This window comes from Capra hircus, chromosome 15 (assembly GCF_001704415.2).
Source record: "Capra hircus breed San Clemente chromosome 15, ASM170441v1, whole genome shotgun sequence".
In the NCBI taxonomy this organism is placed as follows: Eukaryota; Metazoa; Chordata; class Mammalia; order Artiodactyla; family Bovidae; genus Capra; species Capra hircus.
The window spans coordinates 19532769-19558838 of record NC_030822.1 but is presented as its reverse complement, the minus strand read 5'-3'; the positions used below and the strand labels follow the sequence as shown (position 1 = coordinate 19558838).

Here is a 26070-nt window from a genome sequence, read left to right as displayed (position 1 = left end):
CACCTTCAATCTTTCCCAGCGTCAGGGTCTTTTCAGATGAGTCTGTTCTTCACATCAGATGGCCAAAGTATTAGAATCTCATCTTCAGCATCAGTTCTTCCAATGAATATTCAGGACTGATTTCCTTTAGGATTGACTGGTTTGATCACCCTGTAATCCAGGGGACTCTTCAAGTCTCTTCTCCAATACCATAGTTCACAAGCATCAATTTTGAACTTTCTTAAGAGACTGACTCAAGAAAGCCAAAAGGCACAAATCACTAAAGTCATAGGATGTTACCATTCTAAAAGAAAATTAATTCATTATTTTTCAAATTATAAAAGGTCATAGCCAGGAGAAATATCAATAACCTCAGATATGCAGATGACACCACCCTTAGGGCAGAAAATGAAGAGGAGCTAAAAAGCCTCTTGATAAAAGTGATAGAGGAGAGTGAAAAAGTTGGCTTAAAGCTCAACATTCAGAAAACGAAGATCATGGCATCTGGTCCCATCACTTCATGGGAAACAGATGGGGAAACAGTAGAAACAGTGTCAGACTTTATTTTTGGGGGCTCCAAAATCACTGCAGATGGTGACTGCAGCCATGAAATTAAAAGACGCTTACTCCTTGGAAGAAAAGTTATGACCAACCTAGATAGTATATTCCAAAGCAGAGACATTACTTTGCCAACTAAGGTCCGTCTAGTCAAGGCTATGGTTTTTCCAGTAGTCATGTATGGATGTGAGAGTTGGACTGTGAAGAAGGCTGAGCGCTAAAGAATTGATGCGTTTGAACTATGGTGTTGGAGAAGACTCTTGAGGGTCTCTTGGACTGCAAGGAGATCCAACCAGTCCATTCTGAAGAGATCAACCCTGGGATTTCTTTGGAAGGAATGATGCTAAAGCTGAAGCTCCAGTACTTTGGACACCTCATGCGAAGAGTTGACTCATTGGAAAAGACTCTAATGCTGGGAGAGATTGGGGGCAGGAGGAGAAGGGGACGACCCAGGATGAGATGGCTGGATGGCATCACGGACTCGATGGACGTGAGTCTGAGTGAACTCCTGGAGATGGTGAGGGACAGGGAGGCCTGGCGTGCTGCAATTCATGGAGTCACAAAGAGTCGGACACGACTGAGTGACTGAACTGAACTGAACTGATGATAAATTCCCTAAAAAAATAGTTTCAGTGTATCAGTGATGAGTTACCTTTATAGGCAGCAAGATGGTTTCCTTTGAAAGGAGAGTTGTATGAATTTTTTTTAGTGGAGGAGGGCAGGGTCAGAGGAGGAAGGATGGGAAGAATGAAGAATCAAAGGCTGGGTGACCCTGAAACTACAGTAAGTCATAAAAGGAGATGACCTGCAGGCAGCTGAAAATACAGAACTGCAGATTAAAAGAAATGTGGGCTGGAAATATAGATATGAAGTCATCTACATAAAGTAAATGATTGGATTAAGGAGGATGAGCTAATTGAAAAAAAGAAAGATGTTATGACAGAGCTTTGGATGAACTGGGGAGAAAAACAGGACAATTAGGGAGCCAGAAGAATTTATTTGTACCCAAAGACCCTTAATGTATCACAAATAATTAAAATCAATAGATTTTGTATTTTAAATATCATTTTGTATAAAATACAATATTTTCTAATGAAAAACATGAATTAGTATCAGGATGCTTGGGTTATACCTATCAGAAAACCATACTTAAACCATTAAATGATAAGAAAATTTATTCTGTAGCAAGAGGTAATTTAGGAATTGCATAGCAACTCATTGCATAGTCTCTTCGTGGAGCGCCTGCTAAAGAGTAAGGATATTTTTCCTTTGAACCATCTCCCCCAGGCCAGAATTAGATCACATGCTCATTCCTGAACCAAATACTGGCAGGAAGATTAGAGATGATATTAATTAGCTTAAAGACAGACTGATCATATGAGACACACTGGACATTGAGGAATTATCACAACATCTACTACGTGAAGAATTTCAACTAACTAACATTATAAAATTTATAGGTTGTTTAGAATATTATTGACTACAAACAGTATACGGTACAAAGTGAGGATAAACAGAGACACTTTTTTACATGCTATTTATAATTGAGTAATTCACCTAACTGTTGGATCTAGTTAGTGGTTTTTAAATTGTGCTCCAAGAAGTCCTAGAGGTTTCATGCCCCGCCCCCGCATAGCTGCTGATAGAGAAGAAAGAGTCAACATGCATGGCTCCAGTGTTCTTTCAATTCTCCCTTCAAGCACAAATAGTTCTACTTTGTTTTAATACTGAGCCTCCAAATCTTTAATGGAAGGTTCTACAATTCAAAGAAAGATTAAAAACCAATAAATCAGATGATCTCTATGATTCCATGAAATTTAGACATGATATGCATAAGACAAATAGAAGATATGAAGAAGAGAATTAGTCATTGAAGAAACAGAATATAATTCAAGCATGAAGGGAGAAAAAGCAATTAATAAGTTGGAAGAAATTTCACACTTTCCTATCCGGAAAAAAGTTTATCAGATGAGGCTATGTTTCAGTTGTCTTGAAAGTCAACACAAATAACCCTTTATAGTTTTGGTGCAGAAAAACCAAATCCATCAAAATTTGCCTTAATTTTAACCTAATTTCACTTGCATGTAACAATAATCCCATAAACTTCTACAGCATGATAAACTTTCTGAAGTATCTTTCCATATATTATTTTCTATTTGTTATAAGGGGCTTCCCAGGTGGCTCAGTGGTAAAGAATCTGCCTGCCAATGCAGGAGACATAAGAGACACAGGTTCGATCCCTGGGTTGGGAAGATCCCCTGGAGAAGGAAATGGAAACCCACTCCAGTATTCTTGCCCAGGAAATCCCATGGACAGAGGAGCTTGGCAGGTTACAGTGCTTGGGGTCCCAAGAGTCAGACACAACTTAGAGACTAAACCACCACCAAGGTGAATTCAAGGGGTTCTATGATTATTCTCTCTACTTTTAAAATAAAGTGGTCTGAAATCCTAATGGTGGTAGGAATGAACTACCTCGAGGAAAGGTACCACGTTTTATACTTATCCCATAGCACCTTAATACATTCAGGGATCTAAGAGGTACTAAAAACTTTTAATGAACATAAGAAGAAAAGAATGATGAACATGATATGAAATAAATGTGACTCATCTTTGCCTAAAATAAGATTTGATGAAATCAAAGGTGATTTATTCAGGATAAAGCAAATGGCAATAAAAAATAAATAAAATACTTGGTGAGAACAGTCAATGTCAGCCAAACAGATAGTAGTTAATGGCACGATAGTAGTTCACAGCCAATTTGTAAAACTGCATAGAAAGTGGTATGTATCGTATAGGGCTAATTATATAGTATACAGGAAAGTATAATGCTAAGGGTTTAATCACTGAACCAGATGGCTTATTCTAATCAAGGAAATAACCACAACCCTGTAGACAACCATGTGACAGACAGATGCTCCTCATTTGAATGTGAGCAGATTACTACAGATTACTACAAGTTCCTTACCAATAATAAAAAATAAAGCTTAGTAGTTGGTGAGTCACTGGCATTATGTTAACTTTAGAAGAACAGTATATTTGGGGCCAGAACCTTAACTGACTTAACAATTCTAAACTTGTGAGACTAATATGGGTTAATTCTACATTATAAATTCAGATCCAAGTATATTCTAGAAACCAATTAAGACAATATAAAAAAACATTATTCTAGTTCATAAGCTAAATGGTCTTTGACTCAACCAACTTATTGAATAAAAGAATTTATTGCTTTTAATATATCCATCCTGGATAAATATTCAAAAACATGAGTTAACAGTTAAATTGACTATGGGTACTAAAGAATACAAAAATAAAGACAGTCAATTCAGCAATTAATTAAACTTTTTAAAACTTTTGGAGACTAAGGGAAAGCATCTGTTCGAAGACCTCAAAATTTTAATCTAAATTTGACTAATATTTGTGTTGTTACTTGGAATTTAGTCAAACACCACCCAATTAATAAAAAAAAGTCTTATATGCTAAATTGATTTTTTAAAAGACACAGTGATATTAGGTTTAAAATAATGTACATTTTAATTTACACATGATGTTCTAAATCTTTGCTTTCAAGCTGCTTTTTTTGTGCACTAAAATGATTTTTAAAAGAAAACTTGCAATCATTTTTCTTTAATTTTTTATATTGGGTTTTCTTAGAGCAAGATACACCTATATGAAGTAAACAACTTAGAATTAATTAGATGGCTGGTTTTATACTAATGTTCTGTTCTAGACTCATTCCTAACATACAAAGCCTTATTGACAAAAATATAATTAAACTAAGATATATGGCTAAAACTTATATTCAGATATAGTATCTTACAATTCTGGAAATTAAATTGGTTGGTTTTCCAGAAGGTTTTCTTCTGTCAAGGTTACAAAGTGAAACAAACTTCTATGTCTTTCTACATTTTTCACCAACTGAAATCATTAACTGTTGTAATCAGCAAAGTTTTACAGAAGATAACTCTGAAATATATCAATTCTTTTATAATAATTATTATGAAACAATAGGGAAGTGGGAAGGGAGAGGGAAGGAGAAAAAAATCCAGTATGCAACTGACGAAAGTAGAAACTCATCATTTCTTATGTCTTTGTTTTTCTCTTATAATTACTTAATCTTCAGAGCATATTAAATTAAAATCAGAAATCTTTAAGAAATGATTTTCTACTGAAAATATGCTTTTGATTTTATAGCCCTTATAGCTTTTAAATGTCCTGAACTTTTAGTACATTGTCTGTTTTCTACCCATTTTATTCAAAGCTGTTAGTGCAGCAAATAAACAGCACATGCTTTGATCTCATTAAATTACAACTTATAGTTCCTAGAGTCATAAATATCATGCCCTTTTCTCCTTTACCCCTCCTCTTCTGGTATGAGGTAGTCTGTTAAATATCACTATCTCCTTGAGTGCTCTGACGTTTACTCAGACAAACAGCAGAGGTTATGAATGCAGCACACAGATAGTATCAGGAATCCTTCATGACTGCCATAATGGTGAACCCAGCATTCGGAACTGTAATACTTAGTTTTATCTAACAACTAAGTTTGGTCTGTTTAACTTTGCTCCACACACAAAAAAAGAATTCCACCTTATCACAAACCAATAACTGTCCTGGACAAAATCAAACAACAGCATAAAAGAAAAATAAAAATTAACTCTGGAAAAATTAATGATTAAAAGTTTTAAATGAGTAATCTAAAAAAATGTTTTTAATACTAGGCTTGATTAGCCTCTAAAGAAGAAAAACAGAAAAAAATGTTTTATTAAAGTTAAAAATCAAGACTACACTAAGAAACACAAAATTCTTATACTGAGGATGTCTGAAATATTAAAAACTATCTGTTAAAATACATTAATAAATTCTTATCCTTTCAGCTATTTGAATATGGAACTCTCAAAGGTAATAACATTCCCACTTTACCTTTCTATCAAATCTCTCTTTCAAGAACTATTTAGCATCATGATTACCGACTTAATGCTTTCTACAGTGACACAGGCCACCGTCACATGACACATCAGTATACTTAGGCAGCCCTGAACAAGGTGGAAAGATCTGGGAAAAGGGGGCAAGTGTGCTCAGGAGCAGCACTATTCTATTCATGTATACAGACATTCTTTACTCTTTTCACATAAATCCAGCACGGGAAACTCTCCATGGATTTACATAGACCTCCACTCCTTTTATAGGTTGGTCTTAAACTATTCATTAGAAATACAATAGTCTAGAAGGAAATGGCAACCCACTCCAGTACTCTTGTCTGGAGAATCCCACGGACAGAGGAGCCTGGTGGGCTACAGTCCATAGGATCGCAAAGAGTCAGACACAACTGAGTGACTAAATAACAATAACGTTACAATGAAATATTTGTTCTTATTTAATGAAAAATACATAAATTAGTAGAGAACGTTATGAGGTGTAATATTTTCATATAATGCAAATACTAACTGAATAGAGGCACATATGACTCTTTTAATATAATCACCAAATTAATGATTTAATCATTTAGGACAACAGTAACAGTGTCAAACAAAAAAATAAACTAAAGCAATATCACTAAAAATGTGTTTATTCACAACTATTCAGTCAGTATTGTTTATATTTCCATTCAAAGTTTGTATTGATAAAAATGAATGGCCCGGGGAGGAAGGTTCAAAACGGAGGGGATATATGTATACCTGTGGCAGATTCATGCTGAGGTTTGACAGAAAACAACAAAATTCTGTAAAGCAATTATCCTTCAATTAAAAAATAAATTAATTTAAAAAAGGAAAAAAAAGAATCAGAGTATTTTAGCATATAAAAAAATGAACGGTCCATTTAACAATTCTGATTTGAAATGACAAGACAAAATTTTCAAATTACAGCTTTTTCTCCCTATATTAAAAGAGCCATCTTTAAAAAAAAAAAAAAAAAGAGCCATCTTTAGTATTCTTAAATGTGACTGGAAAGAAATATTCTTTACATATAAATTGTCCTCTTAGGTAGTTTGTTGGATAGACGGAAGACTTTTAAGGGCTAGAGACACATGCTTATTACCATTCTAACATTCTGTACTGGGCTACTCCTATGATCTTACTTCTGGTCCCTGGATAAAAGTCCAGGGAATATGAAACCAATTTATGGGCAGTTATACAATCAAGTCAAGAAGATCTTCTGGAGAAGGGAATGGCTACCCACTCCTGTAGTCTTGCCTGGAGAATTCCATGGAAGAGGAGCCTGGCAGGCTACAATCCATGGGATGGCAAAGAATTGGACACGACTGAGAGACTAACACTTTCACTTTTTTTATATATAAGAACAAGACTAGATACAATAGTGTTACAAATATTAATGGTCTTTGTAATATTAGCTTAGCATTTAGAAGTCACATTAATCTTTAGGCCAAGTGGTCCTGCTTTCTTTGAAATGATACTAAAAGATAAAGCAGTAAAATTTCCTAATTTCTTGAATTATGCACTAAAGTATATGTCATTCATCTGGTAGCACAAACATTCTCAAAACTTAAGCCTGTGTCTCTATAAAAAAAATTATCTTTATATTTTTAACTTTGGTAAAATTACAGTTTAAAAGTTTTCCAGTTTCTCTCCAGCATGTAAGAAGCTTAGTTACAAGTTTCCATTTGATTCTACCACACGTAAAAAGCTGAGCAAACTTAAAATCAACAACTCCTCTTACATCTGCTAAAGAAATGAGGTCATAAGACAAACTGCTGCCTCAAAAATCAGAGGAACGGAGAGGTGATTATAGAAAATCATAAACAGAAACCTTCACAGGCACCAATGCCAAGGTAGGAAAAACTGAACTGTAATTGACTAATTCCTGGAGGCTTAGAGTAGACAATTCTGGGAGTTAAAAAATTCAGCAGGACACACTCATGGGGGTCCTCAAACTTTTGTGACATTTTATCTCAAGGTCCTCTCACAGTGAATATCAGTGAAAAACTCATCCTGCTAGACGCAGGAGGAAAAGGAACCATTCTGAAATACACCAACTCATTCTGTTCTTATCAACAAGTCCTGCCTTTATGAGAAACTATTTGACCTGAATATAAACTACCTGAGGGAAGAGTAATATCCAACTCTCCAACCATCTTGTACAATATGAGGTGGGTGGGCAGGGACTGAAAAGCACTGGTGAAATTCACAATCCAAGGGCAACAGGGCCATCTGATCATAAGACACCTGTCTCCCCACCTTTATATTACCACAGGCCTATTAACTGCAATTCCTTTCACCCAGTATATCATGTCTGTCTTCCAACAAAGAAGACATGCCTTTTAGTAAAGGCAAAAAACAAAGTTTGAAGAGACTAAACAAGCTTCAGATCCAGAGTCAGCTACTGCAGGAATTTAAAACTGTTAGACCTGGAATTTTTAAAAAACTATGATTAATATGCTAAAAACTTCAACAGATAAAACATGAAAAAATAGATGGATAATGTAAAGAGAGGATGTAAATTCTAAACAAGAATCAAAAAGAAGTGCTTCAGACCAAAAACACTGCAACAGAAATGAAGAATGCCTTTGTTGGTCTCAATAGTAGATTGGACATGGCTGAGTAAATAACCTCTCAGCTTGAGGATATGACAACAGAAATCCCCAAACTGAAAAATAAAAATAAAAAGACTGAAAAAGGCATAAGAGAACATCCATCAGTTGAGGGTCACATAGGCAAATGATAACACATGCATAATGGGAATACCAGAAGGAGAAGAAAAGAAGGAAAATATTTGAAATACTGATGATTGACTTTCCCCGATTAATGTCACACACCAAACCACAATGCAAGAAACTCAGAGAACACCAAGAAGAAAATGTGACCAAAAAATTAAACCCAGGTACATCATATTCAAACTTCAGAAAATCACAGACATTTAAATGTCACTTAGTGATTGCGCCAAAGGATTTTCTGAGTGTCAGTAAAGACAGGTACTTAATTCTCTCAGGGATAAGGAGGTGGTCCAAAGTGGTATTATTCCATTTAGGGCTTTGAAAAGATTAGGAGAAGGAAATAAGAGGTCATGCTCAGTAAAAAGAAAAAGGCCTTGCCTAACTTCTCTTTCGTCTCATACCATTCTCCCCTTGTATCAGAGGAGATATTTTTACTTGCAAATAATGGAAAATTAAACTAGTCCTAATGAAACTGGTTTAAAAAAATGATTGGCTCACAAAACTGAAAGTCTAGAGGCAGGGCAAATATAGGGTTGATCCATTCAGGAACTCATAAATGTTATCAAAGAACAAGTTTCTTTACATCACAGAAATCTGGCATCCATATCTTCAGGTTGCTCCTTTTTAGCTTCTCATGATTCTATGACTGCTGGCCCCAGTAGGGGTTATATTCTTCCTGGTTTATAACCACTGGTTAAGGTCATTTATCTATTCCTGAACCAATGATTGTGGCTAGAGTAAAGAAATATGTTTATGGCTTTCTGCCAATTTAGGGTTCCTTTCTCAAGTTGGAGGCATCAAAACAAGAATCTGTGTAAGTTTAGGAAGGACAAAGGGGATATTGATGCTCAGTAAGCAACCAATAAATATCCAATGCACTCCTTCATTCAAAGTGCTCCAGCCATACGAGACTTTTTCTAGTTCCTTAAATATACTAAACTCTTCCCCTTATCAAGGCTTTCGCCGTTCCTTTGCCTGAACTATTAATCTCTTCCCTTCCCCACCACTTTACCTCCAGTGTAATGAAGTCACCTATGAAAATATCATCACATCCTTTATTTTTCTTCATATCAGTTACAACAATTTTAAATTATTTTATCTGTGTGACTGTTTTATATATAACTCCTCCATTGGACTATAACTCAACAAAGCAGGAACATGTTTATTTTCCTCATATCTGTATCCTCAGTGCCATATAGTACCTGGCACATAGAGCTACTCAAATATTGAATGAATGAATGGTGCTAATGAGATTAACATACAGCAAATGCTTATTGATAATACATGTCACCATAAAAATGTTTGCCACTAGTCATGAGTCAAAGAAACAATATTTTGAGTGGGTTAGAACAAATTCATTCATTACACTTATTGAAATCTTAACTCAAAGTTAATAAATCTGTATTTAAAACATTTTATCTTTCTACAAATGAAACTATCCAACTTTTCTGATATTATTTTATAAAACTAATTATGTTAGGTCAATTTTATATAATACAAAAAATTATATCAATCATACCTTCTTTAAACTGTGTATCTCAGATTCTTGCTTTTTATTTAAAGCCGAAAGTCTTTTGTTTAACTGTATTGCTTCCTGTACTATAACATGAAAGACACTTAGGAAAACGTTATTTCAATGTACATTTTAAGGAAATACTATTAACATGGACGAGGAAAATGACCTCAATGAAATATATATTTAGTTATTGCTGAATTTAATAGTTAATTAAACTGCCATTTACTATTATCAGTATCAGATAAATTCAATGTATTCATTATAAATAAGTCCATTTAAACATTTTCTATTAAATACGTAAGTTTAAGTAAGATGGAACCTACCATTTTGTTCTAACTTTTCATGATTCTCTTTTACCAATCCAAATTGACCTGTTATTATAGTATAGTATTTCTCAATTTCATTCAGTTGCTTCTGATGATCTTCTTTAGCCAGAAGATGTAACTGGACTTTCTGTTCCTATTTTGAAGAGTTATTTTAAATGTTCTACATATATAAGACATACATACATATATACACACATTTATTAGACATATATAGAAATTATTTTTAATAACTATTGTTATTAACATAAATATGTCATGAAAAAGTCTCTGAGTATACCTTAGAGAGAAAATGTTAGTTAACAGATATTTCTAAATCTAGGTATAATTAAAGCATTTTTTTCTATAACAAAATAGTCACTTAAAATTTTATTTCCCTTGTTTATAATATTTTAAAAAAATCAGTTGGTTGTTTATAGAAAAGTTGATTAGTCCAGTACAGCACTAAGCAAAGTAAGGCGAATATTATTAAAGCAATACGTTTGACAATTTAGGAAATAAATTTTTCTCTAAATTTGCTGGCATAATCATAATATGCATTATCAAAACAGGTAATTTTTTTGAAATTAATTTTAAATACAGCACCTTCTCACTGTGTTTAAAATGGAATCATAAAAACAATATCTATTAGTGACAGGGAGACAATATAATATAGCAGAAAGTTAACTTAAGCTGGGAGACATAGTTGGTAAAAAACTGGACCCTATGTATCAATATATCGTGGGCCTTCACTGCTTTCAACTAAAGGAGCCTGTCTTTCCATACTTAGAAAAATGACTTGAAGTTTTTAAAAGAAATATTATGTTAACAGAATCAGTAACACTCTTTAAAGTTTTTTATTTTGGCATTAGCAGAATCATTGATTGGCTTCGTAACTTTCATTCATTTCTGCCACATGCTTTCCTTTCTATTAGAGATGAAAAACAAAGAACAATGTAGGCCCATCAACAAGTACTCAGTAATTACTTTCTGAGTGAACTGTTATCTCATACAGTTCTAACACCGACAATTTGTTAGATTTACCTAGGCAGTGTTTATTTCCTTTACACAAAAGTAACACAATTTCAAGTATTTATTTGAAATACTTCTTCATTACAATCTGGTAGGACTAAAATTCACAGGGTCCTATACCTCCCTAGTAAAGTATAGGGCATATTACCCCAAGTAAACCAACTGATTTCTACTTTATTGGAATTTCAATTGTGAGCAAAAGAGACCATAAAACTAAAGAAGTTCATTGGTGACCCTATCCAGACTGATATGAGACCTCTGTTCTGGGTTCCTACATCCTGCTTCACAAACTCTGGTATTAAGCTAGTCCCTGTTCATTTTCAAAACTATTCCTGACTCTCTGATTGTGTCTCTGCTAAATTTCCTTTTGCATAAGTTAAACAGAGCCATTTTATACTGCTTAACACCAAAAAACAGGCAGTATAGTAAAGTGGTCAAAAGATAGTCTGCCTATGTTTAAATCTTGCCTTTGTAATTTAGTTGCTATGTGACTTGGGAAAATAATCTACCCTGTCTTTAAAATAGATTATAACAGCATCTCCCTCATAGAGTGGTGAAGATAACACAAATTATTAATAATACAAACAGAACACTAAAACAAGAGCCTGTTACATAACAAGTACAGTATAATGTTTTGCTATTATTATTCCTTAAATGATAAAGGTTCCTTCAATAGAATAATTAGTTTTTATTTGGAATAAGAATAACCCTCTGTAATATTAAAGGAATATAGTTATAATTTAAGTTGTACCTAACTATATTAACTTGGCAAATCTGGTGAACATCTTTACAAAGATTTTTAATGATTTTAAGCCAAATGATAAGCTGGCAATGTTTCTAAAAGATCAGTTAAATTTTTTTCATGTACTTCTATCGGCTTTTCAAATTCACTACTTAAGTCATTTGAATTAAGCATGCAGGGTCATAAATTTAAACAAATTGACAAGTACACTTACTCCTGAGATCGTATGCTTACCTGTTCAGTCACTTCAGTTGTGTCTGACTCTTTGCGATCCCATGGACTGTAGCCTGCCAGGCTCCTCTGTCCATAGGATTTCCCAGGCAAGAACACCGGAATGGGTTGCTATGCCCTTTTCCACTTATGCTTACCTAGGTAGTCACTATTATCAATAACCAAACAATGAAAAATGATGACCCATATTCTGTTCCTCTAAAATACCACTTAATTCTCTAACAGGTCCATCTAGTCAAAGTTATGATTGTTCCAGTAGTCATGTATGGATGTGAGAGTTGGATTATAAAGAAAGCTGAGTGCTAAAGAATTGATGCCTTTGAACTGTGGTGTTGGAGAAGACTCTTGAGAGTCCCTTGGACTACAAGGAGATCCAACCAGTCCATCCTAAAGGAAATCAGTCCTGAATATTCACTGGAAGGACTGATGCTGAAGCTGAAACTCCACTACTCTGGCCACTTAATGTGAAGGACCAACTCACTGGAAAAGACCCTGATGCTGGGAAAGATTGAAGGTGGGAGAAGAAGGGGACAACAGAGGATAAGATGGTTGGATGGCATCACGGATGTGAGTTTGTGGCATCGCGAATATGTGTTTGAGTAAGCTCCAGGAGTTGGTGATGGACAGGGAGGTCTAGTGTGCTGCAGTCCATGGGGTCGCAAAGAGTCAGACATGACTGATCGACTGAACTGAACTGAGAGAATTACACTCCTTTCAGGAAATGTATAGCAACCCAATACAATTTCACTAAAGATCGGTCTAAAAACATTTTTTTCAATTTAAGGAATTCTCTCAATCTATAAGTCAGATCAATTTTCATACAGCCTTTATGAGAATACTGTCCACTACATATAATCAGACATTAATACTGTCAATGCCTGCAAAGGTTAACTAATCCTGATAATTAAGAATGCAGCAAAGGGTAATTCCCTGGTAGTCCAGGGGTTAGGACTCTGCACTCCCACTGTAGGGGGCACAAGTTCGATCCCTGGTGGGAGAACTAAGATCCTGCATGCTGCAAAGTGCAGCCAAAAAAAAAAAAATGCAGCAAAGATTAAAGTGAGTGCATAGGTATTCTCTACATACATAGAGCTGTATACACATTAGTTTGTGATATACCCTATTCCAACATTCTTTGCTTGAAGCCAAAGTTGAATTAAAACGCAGTTTCATTTGTTCTGCATGACACAACTTCTGATTTTCAAATACAATTAGTCTATTCAATGGCCATGATAAATGCTATAAAGTCTTTCAAATCACAGTAGGCATCTATAGCTCACTGGCTCATATAGGACTCTGTAGGACTGTTCACATATGAACCTAGTTGGCTACCTTGATTTAGTTTTGAGATGAAGAGGGCAGTTTGCCACTAACTGCATGACTGTCAACAGTTTAAATTCTTTGGAAAGCAACAACAAAAAGCAGATTGGTAACACCTGCCTGAGAAACTTAAGACCATTATAAAGAATAATACAACTATAGTGATGGTGCTGTTATAACATTACATACGTGTGTGTGTTAGTTGCTCAGTTGTGTTCAACTCTTTGTGACCCCATGACTATAGCCCACCAGGTTCCTCTGTCCATGGAATTCTCCAGGCAAGAATACTGAAGTGGGTTTCCATTCTCTTCTCCAGGGGATCTTCCCAACCCAGGATCGAACCCAGGTCTCCAGCAATGCAGGCAGATTCTTTACCATCTGAGCCACCAGATGGTACCATAATAAAGATTATGACTAAGAAATCACTGAGTATATAGTGTTTTTGTTCTTTTTAACTCTGTGAATTGTGTCAACTTGTTTTCTCTTTCACACAATTTTACTAATAAATGCAAAGCCTGTTCACAAGAAAATGATGTCAGGATTCAATGCTTTCTAAATACATACATATTTTAAACAAATTTAATCTTTGAAAATCAAGATTAGACGAAAACAGCACATACCTAATTATGAGCATGTGTGTGTATTGTGTGTGTGTCTATATGTGTGTGGTCTAAAAGTTTACTTAAAAGACCCCTAAGGCACTTAAAATAGAAATAACTTTAAAATAACATTTACACTCAACTTTCTACAACTATACTTACTAATAAAGCAGAGCTGCTCATTTTTTCTTTTCTTGTTTCCTTAGAGAGACTGATTTGAAAAGTCTCTATAAGGAAATAAATGAACAATCAGTTCATATAAGTAAATTCTGAAGAAAAAGATTCAAAACCCAAAACCAAACTTTATATATTCCTCATTCTATTTATATACTTATAAATAAACTTTATATATTTCCTCATTTTGTAAATTACCTTTCAATTTCTTCAATATAAACCCAAAATAACTCAATGGGCTATAAAATTCACTTTTAAAAAACTCATGGTAACCTTAAGATATTTTCACCTTTTCGGTCACAACTTAAAAATACTAAAGTTACATATTTTATGTGTACAGATATATATAATATTATAATCACAAAGATTATTTCCAGACAAATCTTTAGTCTAAAAATATTCTACTCTGAATGAAAATATGTGGTAATTCCAAATCTCATCAAAACCTTCAATGCTGAAATTTTGTTATAATTTAATAAAGAAAACTAAATCCTTCTTATAAGTCTTTTCTTTAGAGGAAAAGTAATATACAAAAAAGAAATAAACTGTAACTAAGAGATGGTTAGATAAGTTTTTATTTTGTTCATTAGTTCTATTGGTTACTCAGTTACACAACGTAGTCACCTATACCAAACAGGAAAGATTTTCATCAATGACCAATCAATTAATTTGATGTTTGATAGCTTATTTTTTACCATATTTTGTTGTATTTGTCTTATTGGTAATGATCGATATGATCATTTGTTCAAGAGAAAGTTTTGGTACTTTTAGAGACAGATGAATCTTTCCATTCATAATTGAGTTAATTTATCTAGAGATATGCCACCACTACATGAAAATCACCTTACTGAATTCCCACAAGACAGAATTTTACTAACAGTTAAGAGCCTGCCTATAGGAAATCATGAACTTCTTTATAACATTAGATTAGTACTATTTTTAGATGATTTCTTTTGGGACACAACTTTATCAACTGCTTCCCAAAGTCCTGCCTTGACACAAATGACTATCTTTTTCCTGTCTTGCACAGTCAAGTAATATAAAAAGATAATGTGCTAATCTGAAGAAAATTAATTGGATTTTTGAACACTGTTTACTACTTCCCTGGTGGCTCAGTGGGAAAGAATCCGCCTGCCAATGCAGGAAACAAGGTTCAGAATCTGATCTGGGAAGATCCCACATGTTGCAGAGCAAATTAAACCCATGCACAACGACTGAGCCTGTGCTCTGGAGCCCTCAAGCCTCAACTACTGAGCTTATGTGCCACAGTGTGTACTGAAGACCACACACTCCAGAGCCAATGCCCCATAAGAGAAGCCACTGCAATGAGAAAGCTGCACACTGCAACTAGAAACTAGCCCCTGCTCACCACAACTGGAGAAAATTCTGCTCAGCAATGAAGACTCAGCACAGCCAAAAATAAATAAACAAATTTTTTTTAAGTCACCTGAACTATATAAGAATAATGTAAAATAAAAGAATGTTTTTAAAAAAGATTATTTTTAACTTCTAAGTCAATCATCTAAAATACAGAGTCTGCCAGAATTGGCATAAAACATTGTGTACCTATCAATATATAAAATAATTTTAATGCAAAGTGATTCATTTAATGCCTTGAAATGTCAGAAAAAATTATAACTATAATTCAAATATCATTTCAGTAGGTTCTTAAGAATCTTAATTCACAATAATACAATGCTTAAAATTGATCAAAAACTATCACAAGTATACTGCATGTTTCTATTTGTTCTTAAGATTACAAGTATCTGTCTGATGAAATTTTAAAGTGGAATAAAACAAAACACATTTTATGTTGCCTTTGATCTTTAACTTGTAGCCTTATCTCCCAGGTCAGAGGGTACATTATTCAATTTCACTATATTTTGTGTAAAACCACTGTAGCGTTGAAGATGACTTTCAGTACAAATGTCATGGTACTTAAAGCTAAACCGGAATCTAGTTTTTCAGCTCCTTAATTAAAATCATAGTTTAAAAGAGTCTGACAATATTATCTTTAGTCTTTCCAGTTGAACAGCGACAGAATTTTCAGATCTTTTATTCAATCAAGCTTAGCAATCTCTCTGAGGCTTTTATTTTCTAACCCATCAAAACATTTCAATAAGCAAAATATTTACTTTATATTTTTGTATTCAGTGTCATAAGGAGTGATTTCTCATTTCTTACTTCTCATAGATATAAGACAAACCTTACTCAAAAATTAGTTTCACTTGCCTTACAGTCTGCTTCAAAGAGAATGAAATAGCATAAAGACACCCAAAAAGTCCTCTTAAGATATAAGTGGATATGGGAGGATTTTGCTCAGTCAAAAATAAAGAGAAAAAATTCTTTTGTATCAAATAGGGATAGAGAGAATATCAAAGTAAATATTCCTAAAATATTATTGTAAAAATGCAAATATTAATTTTAATATATTACGTAAGAGGAATGTGCAACAAACAAACACTTGTTGAATGATAAAGGATGAGTACCATATCTGAAGTGCAGTATTCAAATGTTACTTCATATTATTTCAATTTTTCAGGCTAAAAGTAATTACACATTTATACAAATACCTATAAAAGACATCATTAAAGTAAGGGATTTCACAGTTCTGATTTCACTTCTTTGTTGTTTAATTTTGATACAGACCTCTACCAATAATTCAGGAACTATGTTAAACTTATTTCATCATATGTAAACACTGAGCCCTGGTGATTCAGATGGTAAAGAATCTGCCTGCAATGCAGGAGACGCAGATTTGATCCCTGGGTTGAAAAGATCCCCTGGAGAAAGGAATGGCAACCCACTCCAGTATTCCTACCTGGGAAATCCCATGGACAGAAGAGCCTGGCAGGCTACAGGCCATGGGGTCACAAAGAGTCAGACAAGGCTGAGTGACTAACACACACACACTAAACACTGTGTAAACTGGAAATAAACTTGTGAAGTAATTCATTTAACCTACATCTGAAATTATAATTCAGTCCTTTAAAATGGATATCAATATCCAGTTCAACTCCTTTTTACTATAAGTATCACATTAACTTGACAAAATATTGTATACATTATGTACTAATTTGGGGTGCTGCTACAGCTACTGCTAAGTCACTTCAGTCATGTCCGACTCTGTGCGACCTCAGAGACAGCAGCCCACCAGGCTCCCCCATCCCTGGGATTCTCCAGGCAAGAACACTGGAGTGGGTTGCCATTTCCTTCTCCAATGCATGAAAGTGAAAAGGGAAAGTGAAGTCACTCAGTTGACCGACCCTCAGCGACCCCATGGACTGCGGCCTACCAGGCTCCTCCATCCATGGGATTTTCCAGGCAAAAGTACTGAAGTGGGATGCTGTTGCCTTCTCCAATTTCGGGTGAGTGGGTAAATATTTTGAAATTTCCTTACCATTTCACTCACTTTCTTCTGTAAAGAATATTTAGAAACCTTGAATAAAATAAGAAGAAAAAACTTTGTTAAAACTTTTTAGCTATTTTCTATAAATTCCTTCTGAAACTAAAATTGTATGCTATATAATATGACATTTATCTTCTATGCACTTATTTCCAATGACATTTTTTCAAAGTGTAATTTACCATAACTTTATTTCTCATGACAAAATACATTTATTTATTCAACATGTATTTATAGAGCAAGTACTATATGCCAGCCATTTTCCTAGGATCCTGGGATACAACAGCAAACCAAGTCCCTGTTCTTAATAAGCTTTCTGTCTAGTGGGGGTGGTGGCAGACAGACAATAAAATGTAAGCAAAAGGTATGGAAATTAGAGAGTGACAACTACTATGAAGAAAAAGTAAGAAGAACAGCAAAGAACTGTAGGCAGGTTTGCTGCTTAATATTAGCTGTTTTGTTGAAAAAATTTTTATAAAATAGACAAGCACAAGGAAAAATGTTGTCTTAAAAAAACCATCTCACAACGCAGAAATAACAATCATTAATACCATGGTGTTTCCAGGTATTTTTCTATGTATTTTAAAAAAGAGTCAGTGGTGGGTAGAATAATAATATATATACTGTTTTGTAACATTATTTTTACTTAATATATAGCAAACACTTTTATATCACAAATTAATCTACAATTCAAGTTTTTAATGGCTGCATAGTATTCCACTGTTTAACCTCCTACCATAGTTTTATCAAACTGCTATTTTTGTAGACTTACATCTGGTCCCATCACTTCATGGGAAATAGATGGGGAAACAGTGGAAACAGTGTCAGATTTTATTTTGGGGGGCTCCAAAATCACTGCAAATGGTGATTGCAGCCATGATATTAAAAGACACTTACTCCTTGGAAGAAAAGTTATGACCAACCTAGATAGCATATTCAAAAGCAGAGACATTACTTTGCCAACAAAGGTCCGTCTAGTCAAGGCTATGGTTTTTCCAGTAGTCATGTATGGATGTGAGAGTTGGACTGTGAGGAAAACTGAGCACCGAAGAATTGATGCTTTTGAACTGTGGTGCTGGAGAAGACTCTTGAGACTCCCTTGGACTGCAAGGAGATCCAACCAGTCCATCCTAAAGGAGATTGGTCCTGGGTGTTCTTTGGAAGGAATGATGCTAAAGCTGAAACTCCAGTACTCTGGCCACCTCATGCGAAGAACTGACTCATTGGAAAAGACTCTGATGCTAGGAGGGATTGGGGGCAGGAGGAGAAGGGGACGACAGAGGATGAGATGGCTGGATGGCATCACTGACTTGATGGATGTGAGTTTGAGTGAACTCTGGGAGTTGGTGATGGATAAAGAGGCCTGGTGTGCTGCAATTCATGGGGTCACAAAGAGTCGGACACGACTGAGCGATTGAACTGAACTGAACCCAGTTTTCAGTTCTATGAAAGAATTCTTCTTTCATATAAACATACTGTACCAAAAGTAAACATGCTGCACCAAAAAAACTCTGAGGTTATACATTTTAGCAGAATGAATCCCATGAAGCAGAACTCCTAAGATGTGTTCATTTTTATAGACTTAACAATTGTCATTACACATAATAGTCCTCCAGAGTGGTAGGCCAAGTTAAGCTCCAACTAGCCATGTATGAGTGTTTCTCTGCTTGCTCAGCAGTAAAGAATCTGCCTGCCAATACAGGAGATGTGGGTTTTATCCCTGGGTCAGGAAGATCCCCTGGAGAGGGAAATAACAACCCAACTCCAGTATTCTTGCCCAGGAAATTCCAGGACAGAGGAGCCAGGTGGGCTACAGCGCATGAGGTCACAGAGTCAGACATGACTGAGCGACTTAACAACAACAACAAAGCCATGTATGAGTGCTTATTTACTTGAACTCACCTAGTATTTGTTAAAATTTAAACGAGATCATTCCTTCACATTTCCTATTAAAAAGAACTGTTCAGCATGCTGCCTTGAGTAAGTTAATAATTTCATTTTGGTGGAATCAGTTATGTGTGATTCATTTCTTCAACAAACAATGAATGTTTACTGTAATAAAGCACTCATGTAGACATTCAAGGTACAGTATAGGACAAAAAAATCCTGTCCAGTATAAATTCTGGGGAATGTAGATAATGAGCAGTATAAATAAGTTAAAATATATGGCTCTACTAGATACTGATAAGTGCTTAAGAAAAATAATAAATCAGGGAAGAGGATTACATAGATGGCCAGGAAAGTCCTTCTGAAAGGGCAACTTGTGAGTAAAGACTCAACAGAAAGTAAGGAAGATTATTTCAGCAACTGCAAAGGCCCTAAGGCGAGAAAATGTCTTGTGTAGTCATAGAATAGCAAGGACGCCAATATGGCTGGAAGGTTTAGTAAGCAAGGGGGAAAAAAACAGCGAACAATGAGTTCAGAGGAGAGTAGGAGAGAGCATAGGACCAAACCACTGTAGGTCTTGTTGCACATGATAATGATTTGCACTGAATGAGACAGGAAGCCACTGAGGAGTAGTAGCAAGCACAAATGTGACATAGCCTAACTTATTCTTTAAAAGGATCACTCTGTTATGTTAAACCTGAAGGAGAACAGAAGCGGCAGCAGGAAAAACACTTAATAAATGACTGCAATTGAGATGAAAGAGGATGATAAAAGAGGACCAGGGTGTCAGTAAAAGACAGTGAGAAGTGGTTGGATTCTTGATATACTCTGAGAGAAAAGCTAAAAAAAAAAATCTGCAGCAGGAAGAAAGAAGTTTTAATTAACAACAACAACAACAAAAAGACAAGTTATTTAGTTTTCAGGGGAATGAGATTTTAGGAACTTAGTTTTGAATATGTCAAGTTTCAGATGTCTTTTAGACATCCAATAGTCAATCCAGGCTGCATCTGGAGCTGGAGATAAACATTTGGAAGCCCTCTGCATGTAGATCCCATTTTAAAGAAAAGACACTGGACGAGATCACCGTATTTTTTAGGGGAAACAGACAAAAGAAAAGTAAAAGGGTAGAAGTTAAGTGAAGTGAAAGTCTCTCAGTTGTGTCTGACTCTGAGACCCTATGGCCTATACATTCCATGGAATTCTCCAGGCCAGAATACTGGAGTGGGTAGCCATTCCCTTCTCCAGGGTATCTTCCCAACCTGGGGATCAAACCCAGATCTCCCGCATTACAGGTTGATTCTTTACCAGCTGAGCCACCAGGGAAGCCCATCTAGAAAAATAAGAGGAAAAAAAGAGACAATCCTTGGAACTCAGACTAGAATTACACCTTCAGTTTTCACAGCACTTTTTTGCCTCCAAATTGTGTGAATGTGTGAATATGTGAGTCAATTCCACATATCATCTCTACAGATATAGATATATGCAGGCTAAGTCACTTCAGTCATGTCCAACTCTTTGCAACCCTATAGACTGCAGCCTGCCAGGCTCCTTTGTCTGTGGGGTTCTCCAGGCAAGAATACTGGAGTGGGTTGGCATTTCTTCCTCCAGGGTATCTTTCTGACCCAAGGATGGAACCTGCATCTCTTACTTCTCTCCTGCATTGGCAGGTGGGTTCTTTACCAGTAGTACCACCTGGGAAGCCCCTATTTGTGTGTGTGTGTGTGTGTGTGTGTGTGTGTGTGTGTGTGGTTCCAAAATCACTTCAGGTGGTGATTGCAGCCATGAAATTAAAAGACGCTTACTCCTTGGAAGGAAAGTTATGACCAACCTAGATAGCATATTCAAAAGCAGAGACATTACTTTGCCAACAAAAGTCCATCTAGTCAAGGCTATGGTTTTTCCAGTGGTCATGTATGGATGTGAGAGTTGGACTGTGAAGAAAGCTGAGCGCTGAAGAATTGATGCTTTTCAACTGTGGTGTTGGAGAAGACTCTTGAGAGTCTCTTGGATTGCAAGGAGATCCAACCAGTCCATTCTAAAGGAGATTGTCCTGGGTGTTCTTTGGAAGGAATGATGCTAAAGCTCAAGCTCCAGTACTTTGGCCACCTCATGCAAAGAGCTGACTCACTGGAAAAGACCCTGATGCTGGGAGGGTTTGGGGGCAGGAGGAAAAGGGGACGACAGAGGATGAGATGGCTGGATGGCATCACGGACTCAATGGACGTGAGTCTGAGTGAACTCTGGGAGTTGGTGATGGACAGGGAGGCCTGGCGTGCTGCAATTCATGGGGTCGCAAAGAGTCGGACACGACTGAGCAACTGAACTGAACTGAACTGATTGGTTCTGTTTCCCAGGTGAACCCTCACTAATACAGCTACCATTCGCCAAAGAAAAAACTGATAAACAGAGCAAATTTACCAAATTTCTTCAGGTCACTGTCCTTGAAACATTAATATCCTGCATTAATATTCCTTTTATTCTTTCTGAATCTTGACTCACAGCTCTATTTTATTAACACCTCTAGAGCACTTCCCAACTTAAAAAACTACTGTGTAGCTGCATCCCTATGACAAGTCAAATCTGAAAGTAACAACTAGACTGACATGAAATTTTTATGGATGTTCTATATAATGACTTTTCATTCTGAAATCACATAAAATGGGCTTACAATATCAGATATAGGCATCTTTCTAACACAGGATCAAAAAGATACTAAGACTAATTAATGTATTAACCATAGAAGGCAATTTCAAAGATAAAGTACAAATGTTTCCCTAGTTATCCCTCACTTTATGGAAAATTTTATGAAAAATTGACTGTAAAGTACAATTGTTTAGAGCAAATCTTTAACTAGACTTATGTTACTGGGGAATAAATTTTTTTAAATACTGTGATAAAAATATTTAACTTCTCACATTCCTGAACAAATCAGTCCCAAGTTCATTAGGTGGGGAAGAAGTGAAAGGGTCATGGCAGCAGCATTCCAGAACAGCGAATCAGGCCTGAATGGTGAGGCAATTTACTGCGGGGAGTCAAAAGCTGAGCAAGGTGGTTAGTAGGCAGTGTTGAAAAAGGGTGACCCAGGTGTCAGAGTTGAAGCAGGGAAAAGAGGGTATCCACATTAGGAAGGAAGGAGTAGCAGAATGGTAGCCTGGTCACATATAGGGTAATTTATCAAATAAGTAAATCTATTAAGAATAAAGTCATATTTTTACTGTAAAAGAAAGGAAATATATAAATATGGAAGGGAAATAAATTAAAATTAACCTTGGGTTTTGGATTAGAATTGGAAGTAATGTGAATTCATGGTTTCTGACACATAAAATTGATAAACAAACATAATTATAAATGCATGTTTATGTATTTGTGTGTATATAAATATATACATCAATTCCCTAGCTCTGTCCGTTGACGGTCTGAGACCAGTGACACCCCAAAAGTAATGAGTGTGACAGTACTGAGATCTGCACGTCTACATTCCATTTTACACTGAAAGGAACCAGGGCAACGTTGAGAAATGATTTATTCTAGGTCAAGGTTAGTTAAACTACAAGGTGATCCTGGTATATTTTGTTTTTACCTAAGAGCAAGAAAACACCAAAGAATGATAAAGACATGTCCATAAGGCTAAAAAATCAGCCTGAATGGATAGCTACTGGCCAAACTAACGACAATGTGAGCATCGAAATAAAATAACTGAAATAACCAAATATCTGACAGGATTAAATTATAGGAACAAGGCCTTATTTCTGTAATATTCCTGCCAAAAGTGCATAAACTGATTCTATTCATGAAGAAATATCATACGAACAGAAACTGGAGGACATTCTACAAAATAACTGGTCTATGATCTTCAAGAGTTTCAAAGGCATAAAACTCATGCAAAGACTGGGGAACTGTTACAGACTGAAAGAGATCAAAGAGACATGACAACTAAGAGTAATGTAAGATTTTAAACTGGATCCTTTTGCTAAGACAACTGGTAAAACCTGAATGGAACGTGAGAATTAGATTACAGCTATTGCCTGGAAAATCCCATGGGCAGAGGAGCCTGGTAGGCTGCAGTCTATGGGGTCGCGAAGAGTCAGACACGACTGAGTGACTTCATTTTGACTTTCATGCATTGGAGAAGGAAATGGAAACCCACTCCAGTGTTCTTGCCTGGAGAATCTCAGAGATGGGGAGCCTGGTGGGCTGCCGTCTATGGGGTCACACAGAGTTGGACACGACTGAAGCGACTTAGTAGCAGCAGCATATATCAAAATTAACTTTAAGATATTATGGTTGTGTTATGGTTTTGCAGGAGAATGTCCTTGATTATAGGAGAGACAGTACAGTATTGGGGGAGATAGGGCATCAGATTGGCATATTACTTTTAAATCATTCAGGAAAATACATTTTGTAATGCAAAATTACTGGAGAATTAATATTTTTGAGCTGTGATGTTGGAGAAGACTCTTGAGAGTCCCTTGGACTGCAAGGAGATCAAACCAGTCAATCCTAAAGGAAACCAACCCTGAATATTCATGGAATGACTGATGGCAAAGTGCCAATACTCTGGCCACCTGATGCAAAGAGTTAACTCATTGGAAAAGACCTTGATTCTGGGAAAGATTAAGGGCAGGGGAAGGGGGCGACAGAGGATGAGATGGTTGGACAGCATCACTGACTCAAAAAACATGAGTTTGAGCAAACTCCTGGAAGTAGGGAAGGACAGGGAAGCCTGATGTGCTACAGTCCATGAGGTCACAAACAGTTGGATACAACTTAGCGAATGAACAAGAACAGTGTATTTCTAACATCTCTGTAAATTTATGATTCTCCAAACTACAAAATTATCCAAATATCTAAGAGTTCCTTATGGATAAATGTATACACTCAAAGCTCCAGGAATTTAGTTCCTTGTTATCACTGTTGTTAGGCAAGACCTAGTAAGATAAGAATAGTAGAAATAACACATTATGTGTTAAATATGCCTCCAGTTCTATGAGAGGAATTAACATCTTAGTTTATAAATTCAGTAAGTTTAAAACTTAGTGAAGTAACAAAATATCAGAGCATTAGTGCTGAAAATCTTGTAAGTCATCTATCCCATTACTCCCAGTATTACAGCTTCTATCTGTGCTCTTTTATTCGTGCCTCTTCTGGGAAGGAGAATAAAGACCTTTCCCAGATTTCCTTACTCATGGTATTCAGAGTAGAGAATGTAGATATGTTATTGCTTCACAAAATGGTCTTGTTTGGGAAATGCTGATGTATTTCAATTTCCTCATTTTTACCTAAGGAAAAATCAAGGCTCAGGAACCATGGGATCATGTGGTCAGTCTTTACTAGGCAGAAATAATTTACTTAAAATCTCCAGGACACCCAGCAAAATCTATTTAGCCTTAGGGATACTGTTTACATGAAGTTTACTTTGTCAGCTAACTTAGATATAAGCAGCTTGCCCTGCTCTACCTAATCTCTTTTAAAATCAAATAACAAGGTACCATTTTAAGTAGAAATTAAACACATTCAAAGAATCTATTAAAGCAAAAATAATTCAGCTTTTTGTTTTGTGGTTTTCTGTCTGTTCATGTTGTTTTAGAATTCAGTAGGCAGAGTTGCTTGGCTATGAGCTTTTCAAAAAAAGGTAATTTGATTTGTTTTTCCTGCCATCTAGCATATGATGCATGCATGAACTCTCAGTTGCTAACGTGTGTCTGACTTTTGTAACCCCATGGACTGAGGCCCTCCAAGCTCCTCTGTCCATAGAATTTTCCAGGCAAGAATATTTGAGTGAGTCGCCATTTCCTTCTCCAGGGGATCTTCCCAAACCAGGGATCAAACCAGCCTTTGGATTGGCAGTTGCACTGGCAGCTGGGTTCTTTACCATGGAGTACATGGTAGGCCTGACCTTCAAAAAGGGAAAAAGTAGCAATCTAAGTAAAGGAGGAAAGGAAGTTGCTACAAGATGGTTAGGAGGCTGTGAATTTCCTTTGCCTACACACTGAGTGACTTCACTTTCAATGGATTTATATAAGATCCACAATTGAACAGGAACTTTTTTTAACTTGGAGGAGAAATACCAGAAGTATCTTCACTGTTCTACACTGTTCATATACCATGTTCAGCAGATCGTGAAGCAACATATACATCACCTGTACTATGTCTCAGATTGAACAAGGTAAAAGAAATCCTTACAGCTCTTGCACTGATTCAGGCCATCCATATGAAGAAATTTCTTTTGCTTTGAAAACACTCATTGTATTATCTGATAATTAAACATGCATAAGTGGTACCAAATGAAACAATTTTAGAAAAAGTACTAAAAGAACAAAGCCTTTATAACAAAACTGATATATTTCTTGATTGACAACATTTTAGTAGGAAAAAATGTAATACTTTTTCAGGATTTATCCAGAAAAAAAGAGATGTTATGCCTAGTTTAAGACTGTTAAAAAAAAACACATTAGAGAGTCTTTTAAAATAGTTATAATAGGGCTGGGCTGGAAGAAGCACAAGCTGGAATCAAAATTGCCAGGAGAAATATCAATAACCTCAGATATGCAAAAGACACCATCCTTATGGCAGAAAGTGAAGAGGAACTAAAAAGCCTCTTGATGAAAGTGAAAGAGGAGAGTGAGAAAGTTGGCTTAAAGCTCAACATTCAGAA

General features: G+C 35.8%; 1 protein-coding gene across 1 annotated transcript in view; it reads right to left on the bottom strand.

Moving 5' to 3' along the window:
* Positions 1–26070, bottom strand: part of CCDC73 (coiled-coil domain containing 73) — a 110994-nt gene that overhangs the window by 45399 nt on the left and 39525 nt on the right. The window contains exons 6-8 of the mRNA XM_005690053.3: positions 17523–17561; positions 10046–10181; positions 9726–9805 (exon numbers count right to left, since the gene is read on the bottom strand). Of these exons, the coding sequence (XP_005690110.2) occupies positions 9726–9805; positions 10046–10181; positions 17523–17561 (255 nt within the window). The remainder of the gene's footprint in view (positions 1–9725; positions 9806–10045; positions 10182–17522; positions 17562–26070) is intronic.